Source organism: Oryzias latipes, chromosome 6 (genome assembly GCF_053564925.1).
Source record: "Oryzias latipes strain Hd-rR chromosome 6, Olatipes_Hd-rR_3.1".
Lineage (NCBI taxonomy): Eukaryota > Metazoa > Chordata > Actinopteri > Beloniformes > Adrianichthyidae > Oryzias > Oryzias latipes.
This window is the reverse complement of record NC_136242.1, coordinates 22,673,964-22,692,019: the sequence shown is the minus strand read 5'-3', so window position 1 is coordinate 22,692,019 and position 18,056 is coordinate 22,673,964. Positions and strand designations below refer to the sequence as shown.

The 18,056-nt window shown below is 39.4% G+C and overlaps 1 protein-coding gene across 2 annotated transcripts; it reads right to left on the bottom strand.

The window, feature by feature from the left end:
• Positions 1 to 596: 596 nt before the first annotated feature.
• Positions 597 to 16,859, bottom strand: sema3e (sema domain, immunoglobulin domain (Ig), short basic domain, secreted, (semaphorin) 3E). 2 transcript variants are annotated; one of them, XM_011476201.3, is made up of 17 exons: positions 15,805 to 16,859; positions 8,928 to 9,088; positions 8,675 to 8,734; positions 8,204 to 8,323; positions 6,784 to 6,877; positions 6,488 to 6,604; positions 6,090 to 6,232; positions 5,886 to 6,000; positions 5,591 to 5,660; positions 5,369 to 5,513; positions 4,849 to 5,074; positions 3,904 to 3,995; positions 3,484 to 3,525; positions 3,105 to 3,271; positions 2,857 to 2,927; positions 2,464 to 2,597; positions 597 to 1,974 (listed from the first exon to the last, which is right to left on the bottom strand). In XM_011476201.3, exons 1-17 carry the CDS (start codon positions 15,920 to 15,922, stop codon positions 1,474 to 1,476), a joined length of 2,376 nt encoding a protein of 791 aa, XP_011474503.1. In that variant the 5' UTR covers positions 15,923 to 16,859; the 3' UTR covers positions 597 to 1,473. The 2 variants fall into 2 exon arrangements, with proteins under 2 accessions (XP_011474503.1, XP_011474504.1); XM_011476202.3 differs by having other exon boundaries at positions 2,857 to 2,924; positions 15,805 to 16,727.
• Between the last annotated feature and the right edge of the window lie 1,197 nt (positions 16,860 to 18,056).

Sequence of the window (18,056 nt, the reverse complement as noted above, 5' to 3'; positions counted from 1 at the left end):
TATCACATTTCTTGAAATTGTTACCAATTTTGGTAGAAAATAGTAAAAGGTTGTTAAAAAAAAATCAGAATCAACAATTTATTACTAATTAAAAGTAGAACGATTGCAACAAAACTGCAGCATTCCTTTTAATTGATTGAAAAACTGTAAAATTGCAGCCTTTTAGGAAAGTTTGCATGGAATCAATCATTAGGTTTAATAAGAATAATTCTTTATAAAAGGTTGTCTTTAAAAAACTAAATATTTAATGTAATTATTAGTTTTTATGTGTATATTTTGATTTTATAACTTTTTTCACTCCAAACCATTTAACGACTTTTTGAGACAAGCCCAATATTTGACATTAATTCATTTTTGTCATCTAGAATAATTGAACATTTGAAAGTTTGCTTCTGCCATGCTTGGATGGTCACTGCAGCATTTATTTAAAATGGGGTGGCGTATATTAGTTTTGCAGAAATAATTATAAATTAAATCAACACTGTTTATCACTGCATAAAGGGACTGAGAGGATGAAAATTGTAATTGAAAATCAGCAGAAGATAACAGACTGCAAAGAAGAAGCACATATTTAATACACAGTTGCAATAACCAGATGTGAACATTTGGAAATTTATTTTAAATAAAAATTGCAATACACAAAACTCTGCCAATACATTTGAAGCAATTGTAATTGTAACTATTGTCCATAAAGATAAATATGATGCATAAGACCATTTTCCACTCTAGCAGGTTTTACACATTCTTAAATAGTAAGTATCCACTTTGAGAGCATAGTTAGTAAACACACCTTTTCTAAATGGTAGTGCCATTGCAGCAACCATTTACTGTGCTCATTGTAACTGATATTCCTGCAGCTATAATAATAATAATAATAATATCAAAACACGTTTTACTGTACAAAAAACATTTTAGTCTCCAGTTTTTAACACTGTAACAGCTTCATACGGTAAAAAATCTTGGAAAATAACTTACAGTACGACCAAAAAAAGAAAAAAGAGAGGAAGGTAAACATTTTTTTCTTTCATTGACTGTACAAGAAGAGTTCTGCCATCTGTTAGCAGGAAAGTAGAGATGTGGCCTCTGTGCGTTTTGATTGACAGCAGCATTTAGCTGGGTTTGTCCACAAGAGCTGATGCATCTCTCTGATCAGCAGCAACATTTCTTAATCTGTTGTCCATCTGCCCCCATCAGAGCCACCGCTCGGCTCTGACAGAGCTGTTAAAAGCTCGGTGTGGGTTTGCACTAAATATTAAGCTTATACCAGACCAACTAGACAAGACGTTATCTTTTAAAAATAAGCAGGAACCACACAAACAGATAGTTGTAGCAACAACGTGCAAGCAGTGTGCTACTGTGGTTTGTCTGTAACTACTTTTGTCAAAAGCAAAATAAAAAACCCTTTACATGCTGTTAACAAAGAGTCCAACCACTGGATTGTGTTTGCATACAAGTATTACAAAAAGTCCTTTTTCAGGTGTTCAATGTGTGCCTGGGAGCTCTGTGGGAGTTATCCTCTCCCTTCCTTTTGCCTCTTTTCTCACCAACAGCAGGAATGTATTTCCTTTTGGGTTTTTTGCGTTTCTTATCATTGCACCACACTCTCTCGCAGTATTCCTCCACTTTTTCTGCATCACCATAACCAATCAGCTGAAGGAAGTCTTTGTACCATAACCTGGAGTTGGGAACAGGGACTGAGGGCGGCTGTGAAGATTTGGGGCTAATACTGGGGCCGGGTGGGGAGCCCAGCACAGTGTGGCATGCAGCTGCAGTTTTGCTTCCCTCGCCATCATTAGCAGTGCGGATCGCAGACTCCACCCTCTCCCCTCCGAGCACGTGCAGGCTGATCTGTAATAATGTGTGCACGTATCCGTGTTCCACTGTCTGACACACATACACACCAGCATCAGAGCCTCTCACGCGTAAGAACAGAAGCCCGTGGGAAGTCACGATGACCCGTTCGTCACCTCGAATCTAAATTAGGAAGAAAAGTAAGAAAGAAAGAAGAAAACATTTTTTTGATTTGACAGGAATTTTGTCAAGCTACTTCTACATTAGGTCTTCTCTCAAGAGGACATGAAACAATGTACATCAAACAATTAAAGAGAGAAACCTTAAGAAATAAATTAATGTTAAGGCTAATACAGCTCAGGTTCTGCTTATTGTCAAGTCATTTTTTAATTTGAGTTTTAAAGAAAATTATTAAAACACCACAAATGCAAAACTTAACTGAAGGTTTAGCATTTCTATTAAAAAAAAATCTTGCAAATCAAATAAAGATGGATCTGTGTTGCTGTACATATCTACTAAATTAGAGAATACAACCTTTTTTTAAAGGAACGGGCATTTGGGGGAGACGGTAAATAGAAAGCTGTACGAAAATATCCAAAGACGTCGCTTCAGTTTTTCAGAAAGCTGTATTTTTTTAGTGTTTCAGATGTTGAATCATGCAAAGGTGCATACCTCATGCTTTCTTTCTGCTTGCTGTAAAAACCAGTGAACCTTGGCTTGCAGTGATCGAGGAACGCATTCCAGTAAAGTGCTGTTGCTCTCCACACCGTACACAATTTTCCTCTCACCTCTCTGCCATTGTTCGTCTGCACACAAACACGCACAGACATTACACAAGACAATGAGGCAACAATAACGGCAGTGCACCGCATTGACCTTTCATTACACAGTTATTGTTCGGCACGCAGTTATTCTGCCACAACACAAGCACAGAGACCACACAGCAGCTTCAACATATAGTAGAATGAAACGAAATATTTGTTGTTTTAAATTCCTCTCACACCATATTTAATATGTACTTAAAGTCAGCGTTTATACAGATTCACAGTCTACTAAGATACGAACCATCAATTTGCAGCCCATTACACAGCTGCACGGCGTTGCCATGGCGAACGTCTTGCCGCCTAAATCGTCTGCTGCAAAAACAGAATGAAGTATAGAGAGATAATAAAAATGGGGGAAAAACAACTTATATGTGAAAGCAGAAAATGTATGGTCAGGTTTTTTATGGATTTTAATTGTTTTTTCTGATAATGACTGCAGACTTGAAGCGAGAGCAACACAACTCATCATACATCACAATTATCCGTTACCTCTTTGTGTAAGCTCCAGCTGGGTAGTATCTGGAGCAGGTGAGACCATCCCAGGCACAGTATGGGTCTCTGGCCAAACAACAGTCAGCACATTCCGAGCCGTAGAGGTCACACTGATGCAGTCTAACCTGGGCCACGCCCACTTTTGACCCCACATACAGCTGTTGCTGTGGATTGACAAATGCAAAACACTGGTATCAATTGCAGCTTCAGCATCAGATTTCCCTCAACCATTTTTTTCCCTCATCTAGATGGACTACTTTGGTAAAAGTAGGTCAACACTCATCAAAACTGTATCAGTATTGTCACCTTGTGGTTGAACGGGGGAAGTGCAGGGATCAACTGAGACCCATGAGCGTTATCCGACTTATTGTCTTACCCTTTTAGGGGAGATTATGATCTCTCCAATTGGTGCTGGTACCTAAAAATAAAAATAAATGTTATTCAGAAAAAATAGTAACACAAGTACATTTTTAAATATAAAGTAGAACAACTATTAAATGTATATTAAACAACCATTATACTTAAGAATGAAATAAAATTAAAATTAAAACTTAAAAAACCCACCTTTAAGGACAAAAATGTTCTTTAAAGATTTAGAATTATTTAGAGAATAAGCATTCTCATTTGACGTGAACAAATTAATTTATATTATTAAATGTTAGCTGGAAAGATAATGTTAATGTTTTTTTACAATATATATTTTTTAATTTTACACCAAAGATAAGACTGCATGCCCTCTGGAACTACCGTGCATAAAAATCTCTTTGATCCCAGACTGTAGTTAAAGGTAGATCACCTTGAATACTTGCAGTTCTTCCAGCAGCACCTCCTCCATTGTGTCGGTGTCTTTGTTGTAGATGGTGATTACTTTTAAGATCACAGAGTCATCTAGTGGAAGAAAATGTGTTTAAGGTACTATTGCCTCAAAATATTCATGCAAACTGTTGCAGCTTTGATATATTTTGGTATCCTGTGGTCGTTTTTAGCATAAGAAGATTAATGTCTTAGTCACATGTGGCCATACGGGGGCTGACCCTTATGGGTGCTGTGTGTTTTTGGGTTGTCCAGGCCTGTGGAGGGTCCAAGGCAGGAGCGGCTGCATCTTAAAGGGAGCGCAGGTGTGTCTAGTAGTTTGGCCACCTTAAGGGACATCATGACAATGGACTGTACCTATGTCATGAGTGTGGTTAGTGTATCATGAAGTATTTGTAAGGATAATGTAAGTTTCACACATATATGACATGCTGGGGATGCTGTCATACGGTGCCCTGACACCCCCACTGTAGTTGTTTGTATTGGCTGAGCATTGGCTCTTTACTGACTGTGCACAAATGCTGCATGCACGGGGTGTGTAGGTGACATGTAATTGCCTGTAGGATGCCCACAAAAAAAAAAAAAAATGATTGTCTAATTTCCTCATTTCTAGCAGCAAGGCTGCACATATAAGTAGCACGCAACAGGTGACCATTGAGCAGAAGCTTATGGACACTAACAGGCCCCTCAAGCAGTTTGCATGGTTTGGGAGGACAGGGGTATTAAAAAACAAACCTGGATGACAAACCTGCGTATAACGTTGTTGAAGTGTTTGCCATTTTTGCTCTATGAGCTAAAAGAGCTTCTATGAGCTTACATTTTTGTTGAGGGCCACCTGCACGCCCTGAACAGGTGTCCCCATTTTTTGCCAGCAGACAACCAGTTAGTTTTGACTAAGGAACAAGTTGTTTTGTTGAAAAGTGTTTACCAGTGCCGATGTACAGAACATGGTAGTGTCCATCCTGGGCCTGGACTCTGTCTACTGCAATCTGGGTCAGCTTCCTCCCGCCTGGCTCTGTCTGCAGCAGGACAGGTCGGTGATGCTGGGGGAGAACCGGACGGTACATGACCGGATGAGAACGCACAAAGCGTAACACCTCATCGGGAAACTCCTTGGAGCTGGAGAAGCCACCGCCGCTCACTTTACTGGCGCACTGTTGAGACCACGGGGTGACAAAAACACAGAAAGTGAGGGAGATTGGACAGAGACAGAACAATGTTACGTACGTCAGCAGGCCACAGTGCTGACATTCATTAGACAGACTCACACTGTCCCTGCATGACCTGCAACTATAATGCTGACATTCAGCAAAGCTGCCACATTTTATCAGCACAGTTCCTCTAGGTATCCATCTGTTGTGCAATTGAGATTACTATGAAGGAATCATGTTGTGCAATGTGGTAAAAAAATAATTAAATAAATAATTTAATTAGATGACAAGACTTACAGAGCCAGGCCGGGGGAAGGGGACTCTGCCTTCAAAAGGTGTCCAGCGGTGCTCAGGTTTCTCCCGGTACGCAAATGGCCCATTAAAGGCTGCTCTGATGTCATCCATGTGATAGACACACACTGCATAACCTTTAAACACAGCACTACAAGAAAAGGGGTCATAGGTGATTGGTGAAGAGGAAAGTATCTTCGTCTAACACTGATGCCACTGTGTGCTCACCTTGTTGTGCTAAAGAGGCCAAAGATTTCAGGGTTTTTTTCATCTTTACTGTTGAGTAGAAACACGTCCTCTGAAAGAAAAATTCAAAACATGAGTCACATAATTATATATATATTTTTACAAGTGAAGTCATTTTTGCTTTTTAATAATTCAAAGTAAAACTTTATTAGGATAAAAAAATCACAACCTTCCTCTTGTATTTCAAAGAATAATTTAATTTCAAATCCTTGCAGGTTTAACCATGAAACGTTTTACCAACAAGCAAAAGCTGAGAGAGGATTCTTTTCAAGCTTACCAAGTTCATCAAAGTGGGTGTCAATGCCATTGGGTCCTGCCACAGAGCAGATGAGGCGAGTTTTCTGGAAGGAGCTCCATCTGTTCACCAGCATTCTCTGTCCGCCTTGATCATTCTGGGGGATGAAACCGTGATACATTGGCAATCAACTGAAGCTCTGACCGACTGACGTCTACCGAGTCTTTTCAGCGTCAGCATTCTTACCGCACAAACTCGACCGATGCGAGTGTAGACGGCTCTGTTCACCCCCTCGGCATCCACCTCTCGCTCAGTGAAGAAGAAGTAAACTTTATCATCGTCTCTGTCATCGTTGTCGGGAATAAGTGCTGAACCCACAAACTTGGGGGCTGTGTGGATAGTTTCATAAAATAAATGAATAAATAAAAAGATTCAAGCTATATAGTTTATGTAAAACATATTAGTACAGCTTTAAATTGTATCCTGTAGAGTTAAATGTAAAGAAAAAAAAAACATCCTTTAAACAACCTATGGCTCTAAATCATTACCACAGTTAAGGCTTTTGTGATAGTATGAGACATATGTTTTTTAATGACTATTTAAAACTAAACAAATTTGAATATTCATATTCCCTGAATACCAACCATTGAGCTGTTCCCTGTCGTTCCTCTCAGTGCGCGTGTATGTATGGTTGTTGAGTCGACACAAAGCTCCATCATTCTCCCAGTAGTCTGTGTACAGGCCAATATAAAGCTCTCCTCCTGATGAATATAAGGAGATTTGTTTGATGGCAAAGCCAAACCCCTTTTACTGTTTAAGAAAAGTGGCCACAAGGAGGCAGTGTTGAACCTTTTGTAAAACCAGTGAAGGGTCAAATCGTTAAAATCATCCTTCAGCTCAAAACAAAAACATACACAGCTGTCTCACAGCTGGGTCTTACCAGACAGTGTAGATGTGCAGGAGCTCATCGGGTCGTAGGGACTACGCCCCCTGCCGCTCATTATGCTGTCCTCTTCGAGCATGAAAAGCTTGTCCTGAGAAAATCCCAGCACAAAAAGGGTTTTTGTTTCAACTTTGTCAGTCTGAAAAGTTCAATGAGTTAAAGAGATTTTTTTTCCAACTTCGTTTATTTTTTTGTTTGTTGTGCTATTTTAAGGCTTTTTTTAATGAAAAAATGTTCAAGTTTCACAAGGGACATTGTAGCACAATAAGATGAAGGTTCTGTCATTTTAAGACTAAATTTAAGCAAAATAAAAAACCTACAAATAACTATAGGTCCCATCAATTGCTTCAGGAGACACAATTTAATTTGAAAAAAGAAAAGAAAATCAGAAAATGATAAATGAGAAGAAGCAATGAAGCGAGATGAGACAAGGCTTGATGGATGACCAAATGAAAAACTCTTGTCTGGATGTGTAAACCACATTTACTCTGGTATTGCACTGCTGTGGATTCACTACACCCACGCTTTTAATGCTGCTGGCTTGCAGAGCGAATGGCTGAAAATACACACATGCACCCCCCCCACAAAGAACTCCCAGCAAAGCTGCAAATCATACATTGTGGGATACCTTGATGCTTCTGGCATTTCACAGAAACCATGCCAACTATTGATTGATGAGCAACCACAAAAGCTTTCTGTGCTCGAACTATGTGGCCGATATTTGGCTCAAGCCCAGGTTTTAATGAAACCAACCTTTCTAAAAAGTTTCAGTTATTAAACTTGGTGTTATTGGTCCATAAACACATAGTCAATAAGATTGGATGGTTTCTTTTTTCTGAAAACTTTTGTGGAAGTGATGGTTTACTGAGGGGCGTGGGCTGAAAATTAGCTACAAGAAAAACTTGGTAAGGTTTTAACAAACCCCGGAAATATTTAAGTGAAATTCTTGCAGCTTGAAATAGACTCATGTGACCAGAAACAAGAAATGAGTAGTTCTTCCGGCCTTGGCACAGAACCACAAATAGGTTGTCAATGAGAGAGATGTGCAGAGACTAAGAGGATCTCAGGGAGATGCTACAATTTCATCTTGGAATTCAAAACTTTTTTGCCTCCTTCCCTCTTTTAAGACAAGACAAAACTTGCAAACACAAATGCCCCCCTACACTTCACACACAAATCGCCTTTCCTGTAGGACATCTAAACACATGCAACTTGATAAATTAAAGTTACTCTGCTTTCACACCACAGAGATAGGATCCAAGATTGATATCTTACTTTAAAGTTTCAAAATTTGGGCAAAGTTCACTCACAGAGAAACATGGAGGGTAATTGCTAACACATTTTTCCTAAATCTGTGACAGATTTAGAATTTTCAGCTTTTTCATTTTGTTCTGTGCCTTTTAAACCAAACTCTCACCTGCCCTGTATGTCCCACTTGGACCAGTGCACAGATGGGGTTGAAGGCTCCGGTTCCGCAAGCCATCAGATGGGTCTGGTTGTACTTCTGCAGGACTTTGATGTAGTTTGCACATTCATGCTGTTGGAAAAAGAGGAAGCAGTTGGTTAATTAAGCGGGGTGCGTGACAGGAGGCTGTAAGAGATAATTAAGGCCTCTCATTGAAAATGGGATAATGGAAAAAGGCCAGGCTTTATTGCATCATCAATGGCATTGATATTCGAGGTTAAACAAAGGCTAACGAGCACAGTGAGATAAGTAAAACCATTCATACACAGTGACGGAATTAATCTATTTAACAATTCTATCTGCCCATACAATAAATAACTTCTGTGTATGCCTGGCAGGCTAATTTACTTCATCGACTTAGCTGCAAATACAGCTGGAGTTCAGGCTGAAAATATTGACTCTATTATACTTGATTATTTTTACCTTATCCCTTCCCTTCATTAAACACTCCTCCGTCTCTGATTCCGTACTGGCCCAACTGACCTACAAAGAAAACAAAAAACAGTATTCATAACAGAATAGCATCTTTTTTTTATATATCTTCATATTTAAATTGCCAGAAAAATGCTTTAAAATTTAAAAAAATGTAGCCATTTATCAGACCAAAAACATAAACAATCACACATGTACATGAGTTCAAAAGGCTAAAAGAGAAAGGAAGGGAAGCCAGACACACCTGTCTGTGGTGAGAGTTAACCCTGTCCAGGCTAAGGGAAAACAATGCATTCTTGGCTCCAACATAAAGCCTTTGGTGGCTCTCGTCCAGCTGCATAGTCTGAGGCTGCAGAGGTCCAGTGTGTCCCTGAAATACCCAGGTCCTGTTCATCTGCCAAAGCTCTGCACAGACAAGAAGACAGAGAATGTTTTCTTAAAAAATGTACACCAAAAAAATACATCTACAAACAAAACAACAGGCAAAGAAACCTCTTGCATGAGACTTAACTATCCCACAGGCTCAAGAGCCATATATTGTAACATGTGTTGCATATTTATAGCCACCACAAGAGAATGACAGACTCTGGCATTTCTCAAATCTTTCCATCTGCGTGATGCCTCAGTGTAATCACAAATTCTTATCATCACTAGTGGTTGACGCATACTGGGCTCATTGAAAACCTCAACAGCACTGAAAAAAAAAATGACCAAAAGCATGATTACAAAACCAATTTCTCAGCTTTGAAAGACACCACAGCGAGGCTGGTTCTGGGGGAGGCGTCATATTTGATTTATCCTGTGGTGTTTCTAACAGGGAGGAAACAGACTTATCAGGCAGGAAACTCAACAAGACCTTTTCTAGCAATTAGTTTAGATCTGGTGTCTCCCTTTTAAAGAGCTGACCCAAACAGGCATGTTTTTAAACACGTGTAAAATAAAACTGCACATTAACCTGGATGCACACAAGCCATGCTGATGCCATCACTTCTGGTTTTGTGGTACTGACATAATCTGACAAGCTGATCTCCTATGTCTGAAAGCTTCTTAAAAGGTCGTGTTTGAAGGGTTTAATGAAAACCTTGCACCTCGGGGGTGTGCCTTTGCACAGCTCAGAAAAACCTTTCAATACCACTTGACCAGTGTGAACTCAAACAAGAAAAATCAGGATCTCGATTGAGTTGGAGAGGTCTGCACAGCTTTATCCACAAAGGTAACAGTCCATGAAATTTTACATACATTTCCTTCAAAGGTGAGGACAAACAAATGTGCTCATTTTTTCAGAATGAAAGAAATTCTCCTTTAAATTGCCTTAAACGTTGCTGACGTAGCATGCCTCCAAACGATGGGGAAACACTTGATGATTGCACGATTTGTTTTTTTCTGCCATCTGTATATTTTTACTGATACGTGATCCCCCAAAGTAGAAGCAGACAGTGTTTATCCTATTTCTGAAGATCACCCGTAGCAACCACACTTCACTCTGTGGAGACTTTTATTTGTTTAAAATAGGATTAGGTATCCACAGAGGAGTGGGAGACTGTGTATATTTTGTTGCTAATAAGATTTCTATGTTGGAGACGAGTGACTGTTTGTTTGACTTGCATTAGATCCTGGGTGGTTGGGTGGCAGAGACAGAGGGGATGTTGCACTCATGTTCTGCCAGGGCTCAGACATGCTTCCTGTAATTATTGAGTTCACTCTCACACATACACACACACGCGCACACACACTTATTTCTGCCTTTCTCTCGCTCACACTTGACCACAAACTTGTGCCGAAGCTGTCAAGTGAACAATCAGCGCTTTCTTCAGATGAAGTCAGATTTCCTGCCACTTATTTTGATGACAGACTCAAATAGGAGGGAACACAAACAATCTATTTCATGTGTAATCTGTGTTGGGGGGGTAACATTGTACAAAATAAATGTATTCCAGCTTGGAGGTAGGCTTCACAGCACTTCATAATGTCAATGTGAAATGCAGCTTAATTCCAAAGTCATTTGAACAAAGAAACAATCCTGAAGGACTTTTGATTCAGCCGGAATGAAATGAATTAAAATACCTGGAGAAGCAAAGTATTTAAAAAAGCTTCTGATCATTATAATTACAGAGAGTGTAATTTATTTCAACCTAACAGGTGAGTGTGAAACACTGACAGCTCCTATGTCATTACGTGAGTCAGCTTCTGATCAAACTGAATAGAGGGCAAAGGGGGATTTCCTAACATCCTCATTCCTTTTAGTTTATGTCCTCTGACTGTCACGATCTGCAGCTGGCGGGGGCTCTTAACCCATCAGCTGTGGAATTGAGAGAAGATAGAAGCTGCATATCCAGGAAGACCCGTTGCCTGACTGTGTCTGGAAGACAGCCGGTAACGGCTTCAAGGAAAAACAAAGAAAAAGGCCTCCCTCCGGAGAGACACACTCATCATCTCTCTGATGGGCACTGAGAGGTTCTAGGGGAAATTAAAGTCAAATAAACGTGGAGATTTTCTCTTCATCAGACTATGAAAGCACTCTTGTCTTATATCATAGAGTGTAATGAGTGCTTGTTTGAGAAGGTCAGGCCTTCTCCAGTCAGATTTCAGGACAGTTAAATAAATCCGGGCAAGACAGCAGATCATGAAAATCACTTAAAACCAAAATTCAATCTGCAGCAATGTTTTTTTATTATTAGGAGATGCTTACTTTTTAAATGTAAATCTATCAAAGTCAGTAAAGGAAAATTAAGAATTGATTGGTTTCAAGATTTATCTAGTTTGGTGTCCTGGTAGTTTGAATGAGACTATGCTTTTTGGTTGGAGGTCTAGGGATTATCTGTTCTCAGCAGGGATGTGATCTTGTAAAATGAGTCCAATACAAACAAATACAACACTTGATTTTGCGTAAATAGGTGATAAGTCCTGAAATCTGAAAGAAAGCTGTTATTTTCCCCCTTCTACAATGACAGTAAACAATATCCACTGTGTTTCTTGAGATTTTTCCCTCTTGGCATCCTCTATTGCTTTTTTTTCTCCTGTAGTAATATCACCCCAACAATCTGTGTCCCCCTGCATGTCCCATGTTACAGATTTAACTCATCTCCCCTGGTTCCTTCAACTGCAAAAAGGTCAGAGAGGATATTAGAGTCTCACCAGCTGCCTTCCCCTCTGGACATCTTCTTAATGAACTGGAGAGCACACATATGACACAATGGGGGGAGAAAATGACGCTGTGATGTACACAGAGAAAATGAGAAGGATGGAGGGGTGAGTGATAGCGACAGGAAGAAAAACGAACACTTTCTCTGGTTTGCTTAAAGGGCTCCAGGATGACTGCACTAAGGCCAAGACGATGTGTGGTAAATGTTAAATACAGGCTTTGTCGCATTCAGACACAAGAAAATTAATATGAATCCTCACTTACTGCATTAGCTTTGAATAGAAGGTTACAAAAAATCCCCACCTTCCTTTCATTTCTGCTATGCACTTGGCCTTTTCTGGCATTTCCCATCTTAGCTTAAGAAGTTCCCCCGGCTTCATCGTTTGAATGCTTTAAAATCCATAAAGAGAGCTTTTTGTTGTCTGGGGGGGAAAGTCTAAAATTACAGTTCAAAGGCACATTTCCAGCATTAGTAATTACCACCTGCGTAATCCCAGTGTTTACACCATTATGAACCTGAGCACCTTCTCTCTATTAGACCTTTCAGACCAAACACATCAGTGGCGCCGCTACTTTCTGAAACCATTCATTTTAAGAGCAGCCCTGACAAAAACTAACACAACACAAAATATGAAATGAAGGAAAAGCCAATATTGCTGGTTCTTTCTGTGGATCACATGAAAGCTTCCTCCTGAGTCCTTCTGTGGCCACAAAGAAAGAAGCCTGTACTTTTTCCTGCAACAATAGGTCGCTTCTTCTCTCGCATGCCAATCTAAATTCAGATTTTTTTAGAATGGAAAAGAAACAAGTTTTTCTGCAGAAAAAGGTCCTTTTGATTAATAGAAATTCTAAATTTCAGACAAAGAAAACTTTGCTGGAACATGTCAACACAGCCTAAACTTCCACCAAAAAATAAGTTTGATCTTAACTAACGTATATTAAATTAATAAACATACTGTTTTTGTTGCGAATCCCATTGGATTACCATTGAGTGCACTAAAATCCAACTGCAGAAAAAGGGTAAGCTGCAACTGAAATCAAAATGAACTTCAAAATGTTTGAGCAAAGAAATTTCTAAAAGAAAAACTGTTGTTCCATTTTACATATAAATTAGTGTGAACTATTTATTTTCTTCATTTTGAAAACCCATATCTCACTATATACAACAATATATACAACAGCGGTTTCAAAAAAAAAAGCAATGTGTTTATTTAAAGTTGTGAATATGTGGTGCTTGATGGCCAAACCACTTATCTTCAGTGAAAAATATAGAGCTACTTTATAGACCCCCTAAAGGAAAACATTTCTGTTTCTTAACGTGGGGAAAAAAAGAGTCAAAAAAGGCCTTGGATGGCAGAAACCAGAGGGAATATGTTGCTGGCTCAATTATTATAACATAAGCCTTTTAGCTATTTTTCAACATGTTTACAAGTATAAAACAATTTAACTGGTGCTGTAGCTTTTGCATAAAGTTTTCTAAAGGTTTTTCTTGTCTCATTTAAGAGCCTTACTGAAGCAGTTTGGAATAGGCAGTCATTTTTGTCGCTGTAACATCGCTAGAAATGTGTTTTCATGATCATGAATGACAAACATGAGTCAGCAGGAACTAAATGCACAAGACATTCCCCTTCAGGAGTATGAAGTACCTGTGTGATAATAATAATGTATCAAGTTGTATATTGATATTAAGTCGACAAGGACGCCTTTCCAATGTCTTTGGGTCATCACAAGCATTCAACAAAATCGAGCCTGACCACCAGCTTTTCAGTCTGCTGACATTCAAATGCTCTTTTGCAGCTTTATTCGAAGAAAAAGTGTCTACTTTTACAAAATAAAAGCATATTCTATTCTGCATATAGTCATTTAGGCGATGTGAATTCCAATCAAATGCAGCCTTGATCAGAAATGGTACAAATGGCAATGTGTCTTTTTTATTTATGTCATATCCCTGCAAGATCTTTTAGACTTATATGATCACAGGATTAAGGGTGTTCAGTTGGCTGAAAGTCCAAGCAGTTGGGGTGCATTAACATCTTTTGACATGTGTTTTAAGCCTTTTGGATGTTGTGCAGCCAAAGATTAGGGTCAATTATTTCTGAAGACGGCGGCACGTCAGTGTTTGTAATTCAATACTCCATGTGATATGAACAAGGTCCCCAAGTTAACTGAAGAAATAAGCAAATGAAATGGGATCACAGAGAGTAAAAGTTATTGACATAATCACCACTTCCCCCCCCCCCAAAATGTCAAGACAGAACATGAGGGGAAAAAATGAACAAGGAATAACAAGCTATAAAGTTCAAATCATGCGTGAGGTATGGACGGCATCAAAGAACCATGCAGTAATTTCTGGACAAGACAAGTATTAATATGCCTGAAGAAAGCTGAGCTTGATTTTATTGAGCTTTCTATTGATCTGTCTTAAATGATCTGGCTTAAAATATTTCAGCAAAACTATTAATAACCTATTTTCTCTCAAGGATCTAAAGGTATTCTTTTCACATTGCTTTCATACTAGATGTTATTGTAATGCTCCCCGAGTCTTATAGCTGCAGCCAAATCTGTCTTCACTCTTCCTGAATTGCATTAAAGCCCCGGGCAAACTCAGAACTGAAACTATTCCCCCTGTCTCTCACTCTGTGTGTGCGCACAGTTTTGTGAGAGCTGAAGGGTGTGTGCAAAAGTCAATGGTTGAGCCCATGAGGCATGAATTAGGACTTAGATGTTTATCATTCCATAATGATAGGATCCAAGTGCAGCCTTTCCACAGCACCCTGTGCTAGCCAGAACACGTATCAGAGGAGCAAGGCGAGGAGACAGAGACAGCGGTGGGTTGTCAATCACCTTGGCACCTCCACCCTCAGGCAGTTAATGAAGTAGGTGATATATGAGAGCCACAACCACACCTGATACCTATGTGCCATTGATGACAAAGAAGATCAGCAATGTTCCTTTCTTTTCTCTGTTGATAAATATTTTTGAATTATTGCAGCTAAAACTTTGCATCCTTTTATTTTTTCAAAAAGTGTAATGGTATTTATGGTTTATTTCCCATGTTATGTATCTTTTTTGCATTTTGTTTTTAATCCAAAACAAACTCAGTGCAATTGTTTTGCATACCTCACAGAACAATTACTAATAAATTTAAAATAAAGAAAAAAAGAAAAAAACAACAACACAAAACTCCTAATATATGGATCATTTGTCTGATTTACTAACTAGTTGAATTCCTCACCTATTTCCAACCATGACTAACAGGCTTATGTTAAATCACCACATTCTGTTTTTGTTGAGATCAAAGAAACTGTGTGAAAAAGACAGTGTTTACTCAAGAGTATTATCTGAAGAGATAAAACCCTCATTATTGTCAGAAAGATACACAGCAATCAGTCCACATACCAGTGCATGCACATCCCGTATCGCTCACTCCCCCACACACACGTAAACAGGCACATGCACACACCTCTCTCTTTCTGACACATTCCTATGCCAAAAGAAAATGAAAAAAAAGCGTTACACTTCCAACTTGCTGCCACCATGGCATGAGAGAAAGACACATTGTGGATTCTCAGCCACCATGACTGAGCGACCAAAACAAACTGCAGCGAAGCTCATGATGCAGAAACTGAGGGTGAGCAAATAGAAAAAAATAAAAAGCACTTTAGAGATCAGGATTCTGCATGGTTAGCTTACTTCTACTAACTAAAGCATACATTTCTAAACACCAAAATAAAAAATATATAAACTGCCAAGTTCTTATAATATTTAAAAAAAAAAAGAGACCTGGAAAGAATGATGTTCTGTTGCACCTGTTTCACTCTCAACCTCTAATCTCAGTCAAAAAAGTCAAATTTAATTTTAAGCCAAATAAAAGTCAATGCATTTTTCTGAAAATCAGTGCAACACGACTTAAACTTGTTCCACATATGCACTCATTATTGAAGTAAACTACAAAAAGTGCACTTTAGGGATTCCTTACCTTTGTGGGAGAGTCTTATTCTTGGGTAGATGCTGTGTGCTGTGTGCGTCATGCCAAGCAAAATAGGAAACAGCAGCATCAGGGGCAAAGTCTGAGTCCTTATGTATCCTGCCATCATTTCTAAATTCTATACTGATCTGGTAAAAGAAAAAGAAAAAAAAAAAGCAAGTCCACTCAGTATTAGCAGCACAGGGTTTTGCGCAGCACGACCCTTCAAATAATGTTTACGAGTAGATGGGCTTGAATTTCCTGCATGAGTTTACACTAAAGTAACAATCCATTTCATGAGGATCCCTTCAGTATGGATCAGCTAAATGTATCCCTGCAGTCTCTTTTCAGTCACTGCTCTCCTCCTATAGCAGTCTGCTGAAAGCTGCATCCACCCACTACCTTGGTGGAAAGGATATGCTTTGGCTATTATCCTTGTTTGGTCTTAGCAACCAGGGAGAAGAGAAGTCCAGTTGCTGCATTCACGCCGCAGTGCTCACTGCTTTCTGTCCATATGTCAGTCCGTCTGTTTGTTTGTTTGACTGTCAAAACATAAAGCTTGGAATCTCCGTATCTCATCTGAAGAAAAAAAACATATTTAAAAAAAATGTGCCTTGAATTCCAAAAAGGTGTTGAAGCTGCTAATTTGCAAAGGCTGTCCCAGCAGGCTGGCAAAAAAAGAGCTGGAGCTGCTGTACACTGTCCTCAGTCTGTGTTCCTGGGTCCTCTGGAGCCAGTCATTCTCTGGACAAGAGCCCAGGAAGAGGGGAGGAGTAGGAAGATCTTGTGTCTAGCGTGTGGTCTCTCTTCACTGGAGAAGAAAGTGAAGCTTTCGCTCCTAACTCTGCTCATGCTCAAGCAATCAGGGAGGATCCACACCTCAGTTCCAACCTGTGTCAGTAAGTGAAAATGGTTTCTCCCACAGCTACTGATCTGAGGCCATCCACCAAAACTAGGGGGGTTAAGTGTGGCAAAGTCTGTGGTTCTTGCAGGAATTGTGGAGGGTGTGTTTCTCTGAAATAGGGCTGAAAATTGTCTGCCCTCTCTTTGTAGACTGCCTTCAGATCTCTCTCTTTTTTTGGGCAGCTGCGTTTCTTAGTCAGATTCTATAAGACATTCCCCTCCCATAATAAAATAAAATAAACCTTCCGTGCCCCTCTTTGGACCACCCCCTGCTTCTCTTCCACTATTCTCAACTGGCGCTGCACTTACATGAACTTCAACCAAGGTTAACTGGCTCTCCTTTGACTTTCAATGATTCGTCTTTGTACTCGTTTCCATGTGGACAGTGATTATCACTGTTACCATGGATTTTCCTCCACAAGGTTCACTTTTTGTATTTTTTTTTTCTTGGTTTTCCTGTTTCATTTCTACTGCTGTTTACCTTTCTGACCGTCTCTCACACTCCTCAGTTTTCTTAAACCTAGTTGTCAGCTTTTTCCTGTGGGTATATGACACACTTTTCTTCCACTCCCTAAATCAAACATTTTCTCTTGTCAGTTTACAGCTATTCTATCAAAATACAGTTTCTGCATGTACATTCAAATCTTCTTGTAGACCTGAAATATGGAAATAATGATTTGTGATAATTTATGTTTGACGATTGCTTCGGAGGCATAAAAAATGTGCAAGATATAACTCGTTTTACAAGAGAAGTTGCAAATGGCTTATCCCCAAATGAGAACCCCGTAAAAGCTCTGTCTCTTGTGCAGCCCACAGTATGATACAATTTTTTTTCTCTGTCTGTCTCATGACTGCAAGTGTGTTCACTTGTTTAAAAATTCCACCTTTTTATTTAAGTGTTTTAATTACAAAGATTTATGTGGCATATCTCCACAATACTGTCAGAATTACAGCAAACAAATAATGTTGACAGAGTTACATCCAAAGTTGTGTGGAAATCAGTTCCCATTGCCAAATAACCAGCATTTAAAGTGCAGTAATGTGGAATTGCAAATGATTGGACTGCAGCAGCTGCTTAAGCACCCTACGCCCCTGCACCACCCTGGGATCCAGTGTCTGACTGCAACTCCCACGTTGCACCTGTTTCCAACCACAACAGAAGGACATTGTGTGCGGAGGTCTTGTAACTTATTATTCCTCTTATTGCATTGCGTGGTGCAATTGTAGACTCGTCTGTTGTTAAGAGTGAGGCAACTGTTCAGCGCCAGCCATCCTGGAGCTGTTACTATCAAAGTGATGTGTATTTTTATCAGACTTACCCAAGACACCAAAAACTGTTCTGCCTTTGTTCCCATATAAAA

Coding starts and splice junctions, on each gene's coding strand:
- sema3e (XM_011476201.3), bottom strand. CDS start 15,922: ATGATGGCAGGATACATAAGGACTCAGACTTTGCCCCTGATGCTGCTG. Junction 6,233..6,487: donor CGACAGGGAACAGCTCAATG/GTTGGTATTCAG, acceptor CTATCCACACAG/CCCCCAAGTTTGTGGGTTCA. Junction 1,975..2,463: donor AAGCAGAAAGAAAGCATGAG/GTATGCACCTTT, acceptor TTCCTAATTTAG/ATTCGAGGTGACGAACGGGT.